The sequence below is a fragment of the Peromyscus maniculatus genome, chromosome 20 (genome assembly GCF_049852395.1).
Source record: "Peromyscus maniculatus bairdii isolate BWxNUB_F1_BW_parent chromosome 20, HU_Pman_BW_mat_3.1, whole genome shotgun sequence".
Lineage (NCBI taxonomy): Eukaryota > Metazoa > Chordata > Mammalia > Rodentia > Cricetidae > Peromyscus > Peromyscus maniculatus.
The window spans coordinates 58395496-58413778 of NC_134871.1; the positions used below are offsets into that span (position 1 = coordinate 58395496).

An 18283-nucleotide genomic window follows, 5' to 3' on the forward strand; every position below is an offset into this window, starting at 1 on the left:
GGAATGGGTGGCTGCCACACAGAAGCCCAGGCCCACCCACCTCGTGGACAGATACCAGCAGCCTCGGCAGGGTAGCGCCTATCCTCCTCACCTGCCTCCACAGAAGTTCAAAGTTGCCAATGTCACAGTTTCGGTCCAGTTTGCGGTCCACCACAACCTTGATGGTATCTTCCTGCACCTGGGCACAGAGCTGGGCCGTGACGGGAGTGGAGGGGTGCATGGTGGGGCTGGAGTTGATCTCTATGAGCCAGGGCTTGAAGTCTCGCCCCAGGATGAAGTCGGCCCCATAGAGCTCGAAGCTGTTCTTACGGGCTTCTACGTGGTCCTGAGCCACCCTCATGGCATTGGTGACGGCTTTTTTCATAGATGGATAGATGATGGTGCCCCATGTCGTCCCTCGACCCCTCTTCTGCAGGTACTCCTGGAAGCGGGTGCTGGTCCACATGTTATGGCCAGGGAGCAGCGGGCTGCGCTCCTTGTCATTCTTGAGGCGCCTCTGAATGGAGTTGTTGCACAGGTGGATGGCGCTGTGGGCAATGTGCTTGTGAGACTGGTGTATGCCAACAACCATAACACGGAGCCAGCACTGTCTGCCCAGCTTGCCCTGACGTCACTTTGCCTCGTGCAGGGTTGCTGCAGAAGGTGTGGGCTAGTGGTTTTTGGACTGTTAGCTCTGCTACCCAGAAGCAGCCATGGACCCCTCAACCAGCCTGGAGGAACAGCACAGACTGTACCAAGACAGAGCAGAAGCCCACCAATGCAGAACCAACCACTAGGAAAAATAATCAGCCTAAGCCTCAGTTTCCCCAGAGGCACATGTCAGTAGGAGGATGTGAACCACCTACCTAAAGTTTCCAGTGAGTTACTTTATACTTCCACCTTGCTCTATACGGACTTCAAACAAGCAGTCCTTTTTAGAAGACTGTAGGACACTGTTCGGAGCTAAGGGTATTTTCATTTGAACTGCAGGTATAAGGCAGGCAGTTCCAGAGTGAGGCCGGCCCCACAGCCACATGTAAGAAAGGTGAACATTTAAAAGACACAACCACCCATCTACTTCTTTGGCTTCTGTTTGTGTAGCTGGGCTATACCCGTTCAGATACCATTTCTGGGAATCTCGCATCAGCCTCAGCTGAAGGAGGGTGCACGATATTACCACGCACAGGGTCGATGGCTCAGCTGAGCCCATGGGAAGAGGCTGCATGCAGCTCCCAGACTCCATTTTCAGTAAGTTTCTAGACTCTGCTATAGGCTTTTGTCCAGAGGTAATGCAAAAATAGGGGTGGTTGCCTTTAACTATGCCCAGCCCCATTCCAGCTGTGACCTAGCAGGTGTGACTCCAGGTGTGCTGGGGGTAGAGTTCACTCAGCAAAGTTCCTATTGAGCAACCCTCAGCCTCCCAGGATCCCATCTGACTCTCCCTTTCAAAGTCCCCTAGGGCATCCAGGTCCCCAGCACTGCCTGCCAAGTGACAATCACTAAATCACTGAGAAAAAGTCCTGGGTCATCCCTGAGGATGCAGGTAGGTTTTCACTGGAATATGGCTTGTTAGTCCCTAGCACCCCTGAGTGTTTGAGCCTGGTAGCCCCAATGCCCTGACGCTTTGGCAGTGATGGGCAACCCTGAGGGTTCAGAGGGGCGAACAGCAAGGGTGCCTCATCTACACATACTCAAGGGCCTCCTGCGAGGTGCTTAGAGAAATACAGAGCTCCCCCTGCTGACCTGTCCAGCTTGTCCAGGGAGAAGCGCTGTGTGGAGAAACGGAGGTAGCTCTCCTTGTAGAACCAGATGGTGAGGGGATTCCAGTCTGTGACCAGGAACCACTGTCGGATGTCGAACTTGGTGTCGTAGATGAGCATCGGCGTCTCGATGTACTTCTGGACCACCCATTTGTTGTCCTTCGTGGCCTGGTTGTCTGTGGCCACCAGCTCCAGGATGTTCTCCACACGGTCCATGCACACAATATCTCCAAGAACAAGAGGGGGTACCCTTGACCCAGGGCAGCACAGCTCCCCCCCCCCCCCGGCAGTCATTAAAGGCCCCAGTACCCACCCTGGCTTTGGCCCAGCACCAAGAGTTTGCAGGGATGGTTGGGCAGGGCAGATGTGCATTCATCTGCCACAGTTGGTGTCAACCACTTGTTCAGGCCTCCCGCCACGGGGCCAACCCCACACCCCAGAGGGCATTCAGAGATCAAGGGAAAAACAGAGCAGAGAGCCACTCAAGAGCATGCTTTAGGGTTTGGTGAGTGTGATCCACCAAATGGGATCAGCCGGGCACAGACAGGAGGCATTTAATGTCTCCCCACTGGCTTTCCTTTCCTCACAGGCAGACTCTACAATTTCCCCCCTTTGGCCCTAAAGTAGGTTGCATGACTTGTAGGACATGCAGGAAGGAGTGATGTGTGTCACGGTGAGCTCTGCAGGGTTTAATGCCAGTGACAGACCTTGAGGCTCTCTTTTCTCTGCCATGATAATGAAGGATAAGAACGAGGCCGCAAGATAGACAGAGCACCCTTGACCAGGTCAAGGAACACAAGTTTCTGCTGAAATTTGGGGGAGGGGGGCTGTTACACAGCACTATCTGGCCATCCATTCTGTTGATAAAAAGTAGAAGGACTTGTATCCACAGGGTCCCACAGGCACAAGGTAAGTTCTCATAAAGCACATGGCTTCCATTAATTTGGTCAAGGCAAGTTGAGATCTTGCCTAAAATGAAACAAACTGCTGAGGTCGGCTTGGACCTACACCCCGGGGCCACCAGCGGTTGGCAAGAGCATAAGCAGTGAGCAGCAGAGGGAAGGGCATTTATTGAGAACAGCGCATCAGAACAACCCACAGAGTATCCCTGGGGATGGAGTCAGTCTCCAGAGGGAGCATGGTATGGCCTGAGGGGTGAGAGGAGACAGAGATTTCTTAGGACGCGAAGGGAGCTTAGCACAGAGACCAAGAAGGAACACAGCACATCTGCCAGTCAAGGCCACATCACAGGAGCACGAAGGAAGACCTGACCATCTGCAGAACACCAGAAGGGAGTGGACCACATACACCGGGGAAGAGAATAACTCAGGACAGAAGACCTTTAGGATTAGATTAATAAGAAAAATTTAAAGATCACATGCATAGGGCTGGAGATAAGAGCACTTATTACTCTTATAGAGGAGGACTTGGGTTCGGTTCTAAGCACTCATATGGGGCTCATGACCACTCATAACTCCAGGAGTTCTAATAATTTCTTCTGGCCTCCACAGGCACCACACACACACACACACACACACACACACACACACACACACGGTGCACATATGTACATGCAAGAAAAAAAGAAAAACACTCATACACATAAATAAATCTGATTTTTTAAAAAAAAGAAATCACATACATGCCGGGCGGTGGTGGTACACACCTTTAATCCCAGCACTCGGGAGGCAGAGTGGATCTCTGTGAGTTCAAGGCCAGCCTGGTCTACAGAGCAAGATCCTGGACAGGCATCAAAACTACACAGAGAAACCTTGTCTCAGAAACAAATAAATCACAAATACAACCTGCACACTAAGAAACTTCAGAAGATCTCAAGAGAGCAACAGGATATGCAAACTAAAAAGTCTGTTTAAATACCACAGAGAAATAGGACATTCTGTAACAGAGACAAAAGGATGCAGCTAATGCCACAGACTGAGGGAACTTCGTAGCCTTAAGTCTTCTATTATTTCACAGGAAAGCCTGGAAATAAACCAACTTAGCTTTTAAGTCAGAGACAAGAGAAAAAATTTCTCATAGGAAAATTGAAAACTGAACCATTGACTTTGGAAATGCAAGATAAGGAAATCACACACATGCACATGAACATGCAGACACCATCACACACATGCATTCATACACACACACACACACACACACACACACACACACACACACAGTATTAAGAAAGAAGAGAATGACCGGGCGGTGGTGGCTCACACCTTTAATCCTAGCACTTGAGAGGTAGAGCCAGGCAGATCTCTGTGAGTTCCAGGCCAGCCTGGGCTACAGAGTAAGTTCCAGGACAGGCACAAAGTTACACAGAGAAACCCTGTCTCGGGGGAAAAATAAAGAAGAAAGAAGAGAATGTAATTCCATCTGCAATTTGGGTAGATGAGGCAGAAAATGTGAACAGGTGAATAACCTACAGGCAAATTTTATGAGGTGTTCCAAATTTGCCTCTAAGGGTTCTAGGTTCTACAGGTGAACTTTACCATGGCCCATGGGATGTGAAGCACACTGCTTGGGATGATGGTCCACCCTTCTTAAAGGTCAGAATAAACCTATTGCTAAGATCAAGGTAACACACATACACACACTAAACAAACAAACAACACCCCCCCCCAAAGAAAACACTCTGGAATTGTTTAACTGATGGATACAAATGATACTCAGCAGACTCCGGGACAGGACTGTGATGGACACTCCCCCCTCCAGCACCGCTTGGGCACCCCTGTCTGACCCTGGCAGCACTCCTTGAATCTCCCTCCATCATAGAGCAGGTGCTGTCAAGGTTGGAGACTTGCATGATGGGGAGGCATCTGCCCAGGGAACTCACCTCGACCTCGGGACTTTGCTGCAGGTTTTATGATCCAGATGTTCCGAATCCCGTCGATCTCTGTCTGAGGGTTCACAGAACTGATCTTACTCAACAGAGTCTGGCACTGTGAAAAGTAACTTCTTGAATCAGGGATGAAGGCATTGCCACTAAAAAGCAAGATCCAGAAAGGGCATGAGGCTCTGAGAGACAGAGGCCAGCCCCAGTGATTGGTGAGTGCCTCTGCTCTAGGACAGGCTGATGGCTATCTGACAAGGGTTAGAGACAGCAGAGGATGTCTACCAACTGAGGATACCACCTGGGGTCACGGACCTTAGAGGCTTGTACCTGGACAGGGTGTGTCAAGAAGTAAGGACCCTAGCTGGGCATGGTGGTGCGTGCCTCTAAGCCCAGTACTCTTGGAGGCAGAGGCAGAGGCAGGAGGATCTTTGTGAGTTCTGGGCCTGCATGGTTTACATAGCAAGTTCAAGGACAGTCAAAGTTACATAACAGAGAGACCCTGTCTCAAAAAGGAAGGAAAAGAAAGAACAAATGAAAGAAAAAAGAAAAGAAGAAAGAAGGAAAGAAAGAAAGAGAGAAAGGAAGGAAGGAAGGAAGGAAGGAAGAAGAAAGGAAGGAAGGAAGGAAGGAAGGAAGGAAGGAAGGAAGGAAGGAAGGAAGGAAGGAAGGAAGGAAGGAAGAAAGAAGAACCCTGACACATGGACCTGTACTGCCTGTACAGACAAGGACACCAATTCTATACCAAAGGAAAACCAGAGATGGGTGGGTCCCTGTGCCAAGACACTGCCTTCACTGTTGTTGCCAGAAAGGTCCATATAAAGGAAGCCAAACTGCCATGCAGACTCACCTGTGCCACAGTAGCAGCCAGCTTATGGTCCTGTGACCTAGACTGTCAACCTAATCCCATGCCCTTGTTGGTGACTTCAGACTCATAGGAAAAGGCCTAGCTCAGAAAGCCATCATAATCTCAGGGAGTAAGGTCAGAGATCAGTAGAGATGTCTGAGCAGCTTTCAGAATTTGAGGGCACACTATTGGCACCTGGGAGAGAAAAAGCCACCACAACACCCACAGCCCCTCTCGGGTTCTGTGGGAGCCTCCTTATGTGGGCAGACCCAGGCACAGTGAGGAATGCTCAGTTCAGGCTCCCTGCATACTGTCCCGTGGCTGCAGCTGAGCCGCAATTCTGGCTGCAGCCCTAGAGGTGACAGCAAGGGCTGGGGACAAGAGACACGTATATTCTGTCCACCTGCTGGGGAAGGAGGGCGCCGTCTAGGAAAAAGTGAATAATGGAAATCCCTCGAGTGTGGGTTGGAGTTTCAAGGAAACACGGTCCTCCTGGTGTCAGTTTCCACCCCTGGCTGCAGGGAACAGATCGGCATGGGATGGTGTGGTCATGCCCTCGCTGGCCAGACACCAAGCAGAGCCCACTCCCCTGCTCTACTGGATGTGGGCTTCCTCTGCAGATGTTAGGTGTTGACCAACTCCATAATGATAGGACAGCTCTGCCATAACCAGTACACGGCGCAAACCGGTACAGACGACCCCCAGCGTCCCTATAACACCATCTGGTCCAAAAGCATGGGCCAGACTAGTGCGATGGTATTATCTGCTGATGGCATGGATACTTTCACCCCCGGGGATCAGAAAGACAAGTGCTTTGCTGTTCAGTGGGAAGGAACTCCCTATGACGGCTGCAGGACACTGGAGCCCGGGTCCTGGGGTGACATACTTTCAGGGGTGAGTCAGCACTGGACTCATGTGATACCATGCCATGTCACCCACATTATGTCGCCTCTGCCACATAATGAGAGGACGTAAAAGTTAGGATATCGCCGAGAACAGAGCAGGAGACCGGCCCGTTTGAAAAATGCTCAGATTCTGGACATATTCATGCTGACCGAAAAACAGACAGGGTCCCTGCAGGTCCTGTGAACACTCATGTGGGAACCTGTCAGTCTTAACAAGGACCATCCCCACTCCCCACCCCCCAGCCTCTGAGCGGGCTATAGTGCATATCAGGGACAGTCCCTGCAAAGCCCCAGAGAACCTGCTCACCTGACAGGGTCACTCCACACCACACTGGAACCCAATGCTGCCACCCAGTGGTGAAGCCTCAGGTTCTTTTTTTTGTAGAGGTTTAAGAAAATGGGGTATAGAAAGCCCTAACAGAAAAAGCGAAGTTTGATCATTTTTGCTCATGTGCACTCTTGTGTCGATACCACCAGCTCGAGATCCATACAGCATGGGCTGCTAAGAAAATTCTCCAGTATTACACCCCAGTCGACGGTAGCTAGTTATCATTCTCACTTTCTGCCACAGGGACGGGCTCTGCCTTTCTTGAACTTCACACCCATGGTCAGGGATAGGGGACCTACACTCTCTCTCTTTCTCTGCCTCCCCCCCATCCCCTCCCTCTCCAAAGGGGTGTCTTTTAGCCTCACAACTGGGAGATTGGTCCATGGCTATGCCATTTGCAGCCCCTGCTCTGACATGACCAGGGCTCACTGGGCTCACTGAGTCTTTCTGAGGCTGGGTGCTTCCATTTCTCCAGGGATGGAAGAACTGCATCATAGGTCATATAATTCTTGCTTTTCCAAAATGCTTTGCTTGGCGCTCACACCAGCACTGCATTAGAGCTGCTGACTTAGGCCAGCACTTGGTGTTTTGAGTCTTTAGTCCGGCATGAGGTGTCCCATCATGGGTGTTTTTGGTTGCTTCTTTTTCCTTCTTCAGCTTTTGAGACAGTCTCGTATATAGCACAGGCCAGCTTTGAGTTCAAGGTCCTTCTGGAATGATAGGAGCTACTACCAAGAGTTTACTGTTGTTCTGATAAGCTCTGATACTGGGAACTTACCTAGTCTGATTAGACAGCTGAGTTTTGTCTTTCATGAAGTGTCTGTTCTTTTTTCTTTTTTTCTTAAGACAGGGTCTCATGGAGCCCAGGGTAGCATTGAACTTGCTGTGAACCTGAGGATGACCTTGAACTTCTGATCCTCCCACTACTACCCCCTGAGTGCTTGGGGCTACAGGCATGGGCCTCCACTTTCAGTGTCTGTGGGTGCTGGAGATGGAAATCAGGGCTGCACACTGGATAGAGAAGCACTCCACGAACGGAGCATTTCATTTGGTTAATTTCTCCTCTCTCACTTATTGTAGCTAATTCGGTAGCTTCTAAATGGGAACCTCCGTTGGATGTGTGGACAGTGGGTCTGTCTCTAGTTTGCAGCTTCTGCTTCCATCCTCTTTACAATGCTTTTTTGAGAAACACAGTTCTTAAGCCAACGCAGAGCATTTTATCAACTGTTTTCTTGTTAATTGTTAGTGCCTAATAAATACAAAGATACAGCCAACTTGATTAGGAAGGAACCATGTCTAGAACAGCTCATATGAGGGAGAATGAGGATAACGCCCGAAAAGGAGAGTAAACAGAGCATGCGCCTCCTTTGATGGATTGAGTCGTGAACGTGCACAAGTGTTAGAGAGACCAATGGTACACAGCACATAGTCAGGAACAGACACATATCAGGAGGACTCTCCTGACAACCATGAAGAAAAAGACCAGGTAACAGACACATGGGACACAGTGTAACACACATACACTTGGGAGTCCCAGGAAGAGAAGACAGAGAGCATGAAGCAGAAGCAACAGATGTAGAAATAATGATCAGAGTCTGAATTTGGGGAAAAATGTCAACCCATGGTTAGAAGATGCCACACAAACTCAAACAAGGATAAATACAAAGAAAAGCATTCCTATAAAAATAACAAATATTTCTTATTGAAACTACTAAAACCAAAGACAAAAATCCTTAGGCAGACAGAGAAAAGAATACTACTTCCCTCCAGAAGGGCTAAGATTCCAGCAGAAAACTTCTAATTAAAACAGCATGAGCCAGAATATGATAGAATAGCATTCCAACAGCAAATTGAGAATTCTATCCTGGAGAAAATATCTCTCAAAAATGAAAAAATTTTAATCTTTTTGAGACTAAAAAGAAAATGGAGGAAGTTTTCTACCACAGGCCATTACTAGAAAATATATTAAGAGATTTTTTTTGATGAACAACAAAATGACTGATGTACAAAAAAATGAAAGTAACTGATTTCAAGCATGTCACGGGCCCTTTAAAAGCAGAGAGAAGATGGAGAGATGGCTCAGATGTTAAGAGCACTTACTGTCCTTGTGGAGGACCCAGATTAGTTCTTAGCACCCACATCAGGTGGCTCACAATCACCTGGAACTCCAGGTCTAGGGACTCTGTGGGCACCTGATACACTTGAATGAACACTCATTCAGGCACACACATACACATAAATAAAAAAGTCAATTAAACAAAGATAGACAGAAATGAATGACAAGATGTCAGGAATGGGTGGAAGTAAGCCAGGCCACACTGTCGTGATTTGTATGGGAAACAGTGAAAGTGCTAATTAAAGATGAGTAATGAGGCATAAAACGTAAGAAGGTTTTGGGTGCAGTGACTCATGCTAGACCCTGTCAAAAAAAACCCAAACAAACCTATATTGTAACTTTTAGGTTTGGCTTAAAAAAAATAAACAGAGTCTTGCTATATATACCCCATGCTGGCCCCAGACTCAGTGCAGAGCCTCGTCTTGCCCTGACCTCAAGGCCTTCCTGCCTCAGCCTCCTGAGTGCTGGGATGACAGGCATAAATCAACAGAAAAGAGAGGAGAAAGGAGAGAAGAGGAAGGGAGGGGAGAGGGGAGGAGAGGGGAGAAGAGAAGAGGAGGAAAAAGACGGATAATGAAATGGAGAGAAGGACGGGCCAACGGGTGAAAATACCCCGGACAGTACGTGGGAGTTACCACAGACCCTTGAAACAAGCATTGCCCCCCCCATTCTGTCCCCCTAGCGTGTCTGGTGGTCACCATGGGGGTGGGAGGCTGAGGAAAGTAGGGAAGTAGCGTCATTATGTGGGCCTTGGTGCTGAGGGGTGACCAGCATCCTGGGCAGTCTGAAGGCCTGGGAAGCGCTTCTGCCCGTCATCACTCATCAGAGCCTACCCGGCCCTGAGCAGGACAAACTTACCCGGGGTTTTTGTGGGTCCAAGTGAGATCAAGCATGAAAGGAACTAGGAAGGCACAAAATGAGATGGTATCCCCAAAAGACACCCACAGGAGGTGTCATATTTTTAAACAAATAACAAAAGGTTTTGGTACCCCAGCAGCCAATAGGCACCCATGATACCCAGGGCAGGTGCTCTAACATCTCAAGGTACCCCAAGACTCAGGAGGTATCCCAACCTCAGATAGGTGCTTCAGAAGGTAGATAAGCACCCTAGTATCTAGACAGATGCCCAGACTCCTGATAAACATCCCCACATCAAGGCAAGTGCCCCCAGCACCCAAACAGGTGCTCCAGCACCCAGAGACACATCCCAGTGTGTGCACACAGGGACACCTCTGGAGTCAAGGAAGTGGGGTAGCATCTTACTGAACCAGTAAGTAGTACTGCTTGGTCAGATCATTCCACTCTTCCTCAGACAGGGCATCAGTGCTGGTCTCTGATGCGTCGATGTCCTCATGCTCCAGCTGGCCCAGGTAGGCCTGGCACACCTTGCAGGCTGTGTCCACAAGCTGTCCTGAGAGGCCTTGGAACTTGAGGTCAGTATTATCAGGATCTGGAATTCAGAGCACGGGCACTGAGTGGAACCCCCACCCAGGGCACAGAGGCTGCCTCCCATTCCTACCACCTCTCCCTTGGGAGAGTCTTGTCAAACCCACTGTACAGCATCATCACTCCTGCCACCAGGAGCTCAGACTCTGAAACTGGACTTGGATGTCATGGTAGAGAGGAGACAGTACTTTTCAAGTGCCACCAAAACGCATGCTTTCTGCTCACGCACTCTGCGACCAGACCTGTGCTGCTCTGATACCTGTGAGCACTTTGAGCTGCCTTGATGCCCAATTCCTATTGCCACAGAGCCTCCTGCACCACATGCACTGGGGGCGTTGGTGGGTCCTGGCACCTGAACCTTTACACCATGTCTCACCCCTTCTCAATCCCATGATTCAGGACCACTGTTGAGTCTCAGGAAGTACAGACTGCACGTGGCCTCAAGAATGTGGCCAGCAGGCTGAGACCCCTTCCTGGCTAGGCTGCCCCGGGAGGTAGTGAGATTGCAGCACAGATGTGGAACGGTTAGGGGGCTCCAGGCGCAGTGCTGGCAGAGACATGGCACTGGGGAGCGCTGTGATGGGCACAGGCTCACTGAGCATGCCGCGAAGCCAAGGGCAGTAAGTTTAGGTGGCAGTTTCAGAGAGTACAATGGGCATGTGAAATTCACAGAACGTAAACCAACCATTCAAAAGCCAACGTGCCACTTCTGGCTCCAACGCGTGGGAGGTGTGACTGTCTGTACTCTTTTAAGTCAAAAGTTGAGCTAAACAACGAACGGTTTCTGACCTTCCAAAGAAGTGGGGTCAAAGACAAAAACCAATGTCCCCAAAATTAGAGAGAGAGAATATCATGACTAACTGGAATAGAAACCTTCATGGGATGAATGGGAATAGGAAAAGCCTGGCTGTGGGGATGAACTCTAAAGGCAATGTCACAAATGGTGGAAAAGGAGAAGAGGAAACAATGAAAACACACACACACACACACACACACACACACACACACACACACACACACACACAGAGAGAGAGAGAGAGAGAGAGAGAGAGAGAGAGAGAGAGAGAGAGAGAGAAATGCAGAGAAAATAGTAACCATCCAACTCCATCAATAATCACCTTCAACACCGATGGCCTACACACACCAGTTAAAAGATGGCCAGGGTAGATTAAACAAGACACAACTATTTTCTCTAAGAAACTTCCATGAAAACAAAGCTACCTTAAGTTAGAAGTAAAGAGACAGGAGAAGATACACCATGCTAACATCAATCAAAAGAAAAGTCAAAAAGCTGTGTTATCATCAGGCAAAGCAGACTACAGAGCAAGGGGAATGATCAGGGATAAAAGGAGCTTTATACAATGAAAAAGAGTCAATTCTCCAGAAAAATGTAACAGTAACTAATATACACATACCTAACAACAGAGCTTCAAGGCAGCAAAAAGCTGGCACAGCTCAAAAGACAAACAAATATACCACAATCATAGAGACTTCAATATTCCTATACCAAAAATGGGCATGTCCAGAGGGACCTATGGCTCAGGCCTGCCATCTCAGCTACACGAGAGGCCGAGGTGGACTGATCACAAGTTTAAGGTTTGCCTGGTTACAGAGTGAGCTCAAGATCAGCCTAAGTAACTAAGATTCTGTCTCAACACTTAATGAGGGCCTGGGCTGTAAGTGGTAAGATACTTGCCCAGTATATGTGAGGCCCTGGGTTTAATCCACAGCACTATAAGAAGAGGAAAATTTTTAAAAAGGAGAGAGAAGGAACAAGTGGTCAGATCTAGGTGAGTTCAAGGCTAGTCTGGGAAGTGGGGGAAGGAAAGAGGCAGCGGGTAGAGACTAGGTAAAGACAGCAGAACTCAACAGCACCATGTGTCAACTGGATGTAACTGATGTCACACGCTACTACATCTACAAACAGCGGCATACTCATGGTCCTCAAGAAAGACCTCAGTCTGGCCATAAAACACATGTCAACATAGTCAAAAGGACACATCCCCTCTGAATCATAACATGTCCCCTCTGAAACTAAGATGGGATTACAAGTAGAAATCAAGAAAAAGAGCTGGTCTACAGAGTGAGATCCAGGATAGCCAGGGCTATACAGTGAGGGTCTGTCTCAATAATAGTAGTAATAACACACAGGGTAAAGAAAAAAACATAAGAAAATTTAAACTGTCTTCAATTAGATGAAAATGGAATCACAACTTACAAAATTTCAGAGGTGGCCCCAGAGCAGTGCTTAGAATATTTATATCAGTGACTGCTTATAAAATTAGAAATCTAGCCAGAAAGTGAGAAAAAGAAAAACTCAAAGTAAACTGAAGAAAATAAATAATAAAATTAGGGTAGAAAGTGAAAACAGGAAAACAATAGAAAAAACTAATAAGCCCTGTGGTGGCTTTGAAATAAAATGGCCCTCATAGGCTCATAGGGAGTGGTACTATTAGGAGGTGTGGCCTTGTTGGAATAGGTGTGGCCTTTTTGGAGGAAGTGTATTACTAGGGGCAGGCTTTGAGGTCTCAGATGCTCAAGCCAGGCCCAATGTGGCACTGTTACTTCCTGCTGCCTTCAGATCCAGTGTAGAACTCTTAGCTACTTCTCCAGCACCATGCCTGCCTGTACACCACAGTGCATACCACCGTGAAGATAATGGACTAAGCCTCTGAACTGTAAGCCAGTCCCAATTAGATGCTTTCCTTTATAAGAGTTGCAGTGGTCATGGAATCTCTTCATAGCAACAAAAACTGTGGTGGTATGAAAGAAAATAGCCCCCCAAAGGGAGTGGCACTATTAGGAGGTGTGGCTTTATTGGAGTAGATATCCTTGTTGGAGGAAGCATATCACTGTGGAGGTGGGCTTTAAGATCTCATATATGTTCAAGCTTCACTCAGTGTGATACTCACACCACTTCTTGTTGCCTGTAAGATATAGGACTCTCAGCTACTTCTCTAGTACCATGTCTGCCTGTATGCCACCATGTCCCATCATGATGATGATGGACTGAACCTCTGAAATGTAAGCGAGGCACCCCAATTAAATGTTTTCATGTATAAGAGTTGCTGTGATCATGGTGTCTCTTTACAGCAATAGAAACCCCAACTAAGACAGAAGTTCTAACTAAGACAAGCCCTAAATTTAGATTTTTTTTGAAAAGAACAATACAATGAACTAATCCCTAGCTAGGTTAAGAAAAAGAGAGAAGACACAAATTACTAATATTGGAATTGAGAGGGGACATCACTATAGACACCCCCTCATCACTGTTTTTCAGCATTGTAGTAGACAATGCAATAAGACAAGAAAAAGAAATAAAATGAACAGAGATTGGAAAGGAACAAGATTGTCTTTAGTCACAGACAATAGGACCATCTTTGTAGAAAAATACAAAAGATTTAACAGAATCCTGGAAGTACATGTGGCTATAATCTGTCACTTTCCTATGTAGTGAACAACTGGAATTTGAAATTTAAAAAATTTCCATTTACATTAGACCTGTGTGTGTGTGTGTGTATGTGTGTGTGTGTGTGTGTGTGTGTGTGTGTGTGTGTGTGTGTGTTTGAGACAGGGTTTCTCTGTGTAGCCCTGGCTGTTCTGGAACTCACTCTGTAGAACTGGCTGGTCTTGAATTCAAGAGATATCCACCTGCGTCTATCTCCCAAGTGTTGGGATTAAAGGCGTGCACCACCATTGCCAGGCTGAAAATATAATTCTTTTTTTTTTTTTTTTGGTTTTTCGAGACAGGGTTTCTCTGTGTAGCTTTGCGCCTTTCTTGGGACTCACTTGGTAGCCCAGGCTGGCCTCGAACTCACAGAGATCTGCCTGACTCTGCCTCCCGAGTGCTGGGATTAAAGGTGTGCGCCACCACTGCCTGGCGAAAATATAATTCTTAAATAAAAATAAATCTATTTAAGAAAAAATACATAAGCATAAGACATATATGAGGAAACCTTCATACTCTTATAAATGATATTGAAGAGAGTTATTAAGTAAACAATCAGAAAAGACCCAGTGTGAAAATGTCCATTCTCCCTGACCTCGTCTAAGCACGATCACAAATCACAGAAAGATACTTTGAGAATGTTGACAAGTGGATTCTAAAGTCTAAGACCAGATTGCTCATTATGTACCAAAGGCGAAGAACATAGTTGGAGGACTCAAAACTCAACTAACATCTGCAGTAATTGAAACACTACGGCGTTGCTATAAGAATACAGAGATTATGGACTATGGAATAGAATGGAGCCCCTTCCTGAAGAAGACACGCACAGATCTGGTCAACTCGTACATGAATACAAAGGAATAAAGCAACACAGTAAAGATGTCTGCTCCAATAATGGTGCTGGACACCGATGGGGCAAAAAAGTGAACGTAGTGATGGGTGGTGCTGGAAAAATGGCTTAGTGGTTTAGGGCCTATATTGCTCTTGAAGAGGACCAGAATTTGGCTACCAGAACCTGTGTCAGGAGACTCATAGCTGCCTGTAACTTCAGCTCCAGATCAGAGAAGCACTTCTAGCCTCTGTGGGCACCTGCACCCATGTACGTGTACACACACACACACACACACACACACACACACACACACACACACACACACCATACACACACTTAAAAATAATAAAAATAGCCGGGCGGTGGTGGCGCACGCCTTTAATCCCAGCACTTGGGAGGCAGAGGCAGGAGGATCTCTGGGAGTTTGAGGCCAGTCTGGTCTACAAAGTGAGTTCCAGGAAAGGCGCAAAACTACACAGAGAAACCCTGTCTCAAAAAACCAAAAAATAAAATAAAATAAAAATAGTAAAAAATAAATCCTTAAAGAAAAATAACAAAGCAAAACCAAATCTAGATACAGATCTCAACTTCAAGAAAGTTCCAAAAGGATAATAAGTCTATCTGGAAGATGAGAAGCCACAAGACTCTCAGATGAAAAACATAGAAGAAACGCAGGGGAATCTTGAGCTTTCTGTTGTCTGCTTTAGATACGATACTGAAGGCATGATCCACAAAGAGATCATTGGTAAGCTAACCACTAAAATTCTAAAACGGAAAGTATCTGCTGTGTGGCTGTGAGACTCAGAGAAGAACCAGAAGCATCAGTGTCTCTTCTCTACGCCTGGTTGAACACCCAAGCAACAATGCCCAACCTGTCCATCAACCAGAGAGACTCCGCCTCACCAGAAAAAGACCTATACTGTTGATCAGACAACCCACCGCATTAGACGCAAAAGCCGCATACCTTTTTGGGGGCTGGGCTCTTCGTTTTTGGCCTCCTCCTTCTTACTCTTGCCCTTGATTTTACAGTAGTAATTCTGGTGGCTGACTACCCATTTGAGGATGCTGGAAGCCACTGTGCGTCGAAAGTCATCTGGAAGGACACCAAGGCCTCGCTCCCACTGCCCACCCAGAGCAGAGAGGCAGCAGAGCATGCCACATGGGTCTCCCTGCCACCTTCAACAGGTGCTTCCATACTTTCCCCCAGCTGTTCACCCACCTGTCCACACCCAGTCCCGACAGCTCCTCCTCCCAGCCACCGCTCTCCCCTTCTCCTCCTCCATTCTCTGTTATCACTGCCTCACAACACCTCAGAGACCAGAGGGATATTCCAAGGAGTCCCCTTGCTACAGTGCTGGGACCCTTTGAGGTATCTAAGGGGTCTCTCTGGACCAGACCCATCTAGACCATCTAGAATGTAGCCCTCCTCTACTGAAGGGGTCTTGCTTGCACTCACCCAGCACGTAAGCAGAGCAACATAGCTGTGCATTCTGCAGACCTAGGCTGGAGGTGAGCCCAGGCTCTGAGCAGCAGGGTGTCCACACAGAGATTGGAAGTCGGTGGTGATGCTCTGAGCCCGTGCTGCTGGAGGCCTCCGGTGCTCCCTCAGAGCCAAGATCTGAATACTTAAGGGCTACAGCTTCTGTCAGCCTCAGGTGCCTCCTTCCATACTGCCAACATTGCCTATGTCTGGGCTGGCCCTTACTAAGTGGACCAGAGATTGTCGCCATGGCCCTAGGGAAGTGTGGTGTGGTACCTCAGAAAGCCGCTGGTCACTCACCCAAGAATTCCTGCTTCTCGCTCTCAGTGCAGAGGCCATAGCAACGTGGGAAGAAGGTGTTGGGGTTGGCCTGGACGTACCAAGGCAGGCTCCTCATGTTCAAACACAGTCCAATCTCCAGAGAGAATAGTGCATTGGGAACCTCAGTGGTAGCCTTACACACAGTGAACTCCACTGGGGACCCATGGTTGACTTGACCCATGTTCCCTAGGAAGGGGGCTTCCATGGCACTGAGAGTACCCAGAGAGGGAAGAACAGGGAGCAGGTGGGCATATGGGACAGGAGGCGGTGGGTGTTTTGGGGAGGAGCCAAAATCTGCACAGTCCCTCTGGTTCTCCCAGTCGGGGATGGCCCACCCACTCTGACTAAGCCCCAGGCCCTCCCATCCACCTTGGTGGTAAACGATGCTGTCTTCCCATAGTGGTTCAGCATCTGGTCACAGGTCAGGCTGTGATAGTCCACAACGTCCCTCTTGATAGTCCAGAGGAGGTATGGCATCTCGTTCTTTACCAACCTGGACTGGCAAGAAGAGCCCTCTTATCAACATCCAGCATTCAGAGATCTATTCCTTTGAGGTGCTGGGACACAGCTGAGAGCTGAGGGCGGGGGGGTGGACAGAAGCGAGACTGTACTCTGATTATTATGGCTGAAGGTTCCATTTTAGCCGAGGTTACATGACTCTTGAGGGCTACACGTGTTGGGATGGGGACAACCCCAGCCACATGGGGTTTCTGCTGCCCAGAAGCCAGCTGCTTTTTTCTCCACTTGGGGCTGAATATGAACTTGAACTCTTCCTATCCTGGTATCTACGTGGGACTTAGAGATGTGCTAATCCGCTGACTGGAGGTGAATGTGGTGCTCTGGGACCCAGGAGTGTGTTCCAGAGGAAGTTTGCTCCCAGAACCCCTAGGAAGCACCTTCTAGGAGGCAGCTTTCTTCCACTGGACGGAACAGGGGAAGGTCCCAGATTCTGGTACTCACAGCAGAATAAATTAGACTAAGTGCACAGCCAGCTATAAAAATGGAATTAGCGCCGGGCAGTGGTGGCACACACCTTTAATCCCAGCACTAGGGAGGCAGAGCCAGGAGGATCTCTGTGAGTTTGAGGCCAGCCTGGTCTAAACAGTGAGATCCAGGACAGGCACCAAAACTACACAGAGAAACCCTGTCTCAGGGAAAAAAAAAAAAAAAGGATTTAGCTCCATAAACCTAATGTGTTTACTGACCACCTGTGAGCTAATTCTCTGCCAATCCTGTCTATCTGTCTGTCTATCTATCTATCTATCCATCCATCCATCCATCCATCCATCCATCCATCTAAGCACTGATCTATGAGCTCTCACACACAGACATTCTGCATCTCTGATCTTGTAAATTACATGTGTGGCAAAGCCTTCCTCCCTGCGAGTAACCTTTCTGTCCTCTTTATAGAAGATACAGTAGAGCTTTGGAGAAGTCAGGCTAGGGCTGACATGGGTACAGCTGATGCATTACTGGAGACCCCATGTTCACTGGCAAGGCCCCTTCTGCCTCCAACCTGTAATGTATGGACACCCCCCCCCAACCGCTCAGCACCTCATTGTCCACAGTCACACAGGTCTTTGCTCATGCTAGTCAGTGTGGGACGCAGAAGCTAGAAACAGGATACAGGAAAGCCAGATGCCCAATGTTCCCACTCAGGAGTCTCACTCCGCCCTCTCTCTAGTGTGCTCTGCCTTAGAAAGGCCATGGCATATCCCAATACCAGGCCACAGGGCCTACCATCACATCATGGATATCATCTAATCTTTCCAAGGGTACTTCTTGATTTTCTTTGGTCTCTGCATTTTTATTATCTGCAAGCAAAACACAGAGAGACATTGCTGCCACTGTATTCAAGTCCCTCACCAGACTCCCTGTAGTGTTGGGGTCCCGCTATGGATGGATGACCACTTGTCTACTAGAAGCTCCCAAGAGAGGCTTCCCTTGGGCAGCAGGTAATCTTTGAGGGCTATGCTATAGAGGTT

General features: G+C 48.0%; 1 protein-coding gene and 1 long non-coding RNA gene across 16 annotated transcripts in view; one reads left to right on the forward strand and one right to left on the reverse strand.

Moving 5' to 3' along the window:
* Ttll8 (tubulin tyrosine ligase like 8) overlaps positions 1-18283 on the reverse strand; it is a 76797-nt gene that overhangs the window by 34432 nt on the left and 24082 nt on the right. For 13 of the 15 annotated variants that reach the window (XM_076556549.1, XM_042264620.2, XM_076556547.1 and 10 more), the window contains 8 exons: positions 18039-18112; positions 16668-16796; positions 16278-16392; positions 15462-15590; positions 10035-10221; positions 4579-4727; positions 1723-1966; positions 92-527 (listed from right to left, as the gene is read on the reverse strand). In XM_076556549.1, coding sequence (XP_076412664.1) covers positions 92-527; positions 1723-1966; positions 4579-4727; positions 10035-10221; positions 15462-15590; positions 16278-16392; positions 16668-16796; positions 18039-18112 — 1463 coding nt within the window. The remainder of the gene's footprint in view (positions 1-91; positions 528-1722; positions 1967-4578; positions 4728-10034; positions 10222-15461; positions 15591-16277; positions 16393-16667; positions 16797-18038; positions 18113-18283) is intronic. The other 2 variants (XM_076556553.1, XM_076556552.1) reach the window with 1 other exon arrangement.
* LOC143269804 (uncharacterized) lies at positions 720-1050 on the forward strand. The gene is made up of 2 exons (XR_013046545.1): positions 720-857; positions 970-1050. It is a non-coding gene; the product is annotated as an uncharacterized LOC143269804 (long non-coding RNA).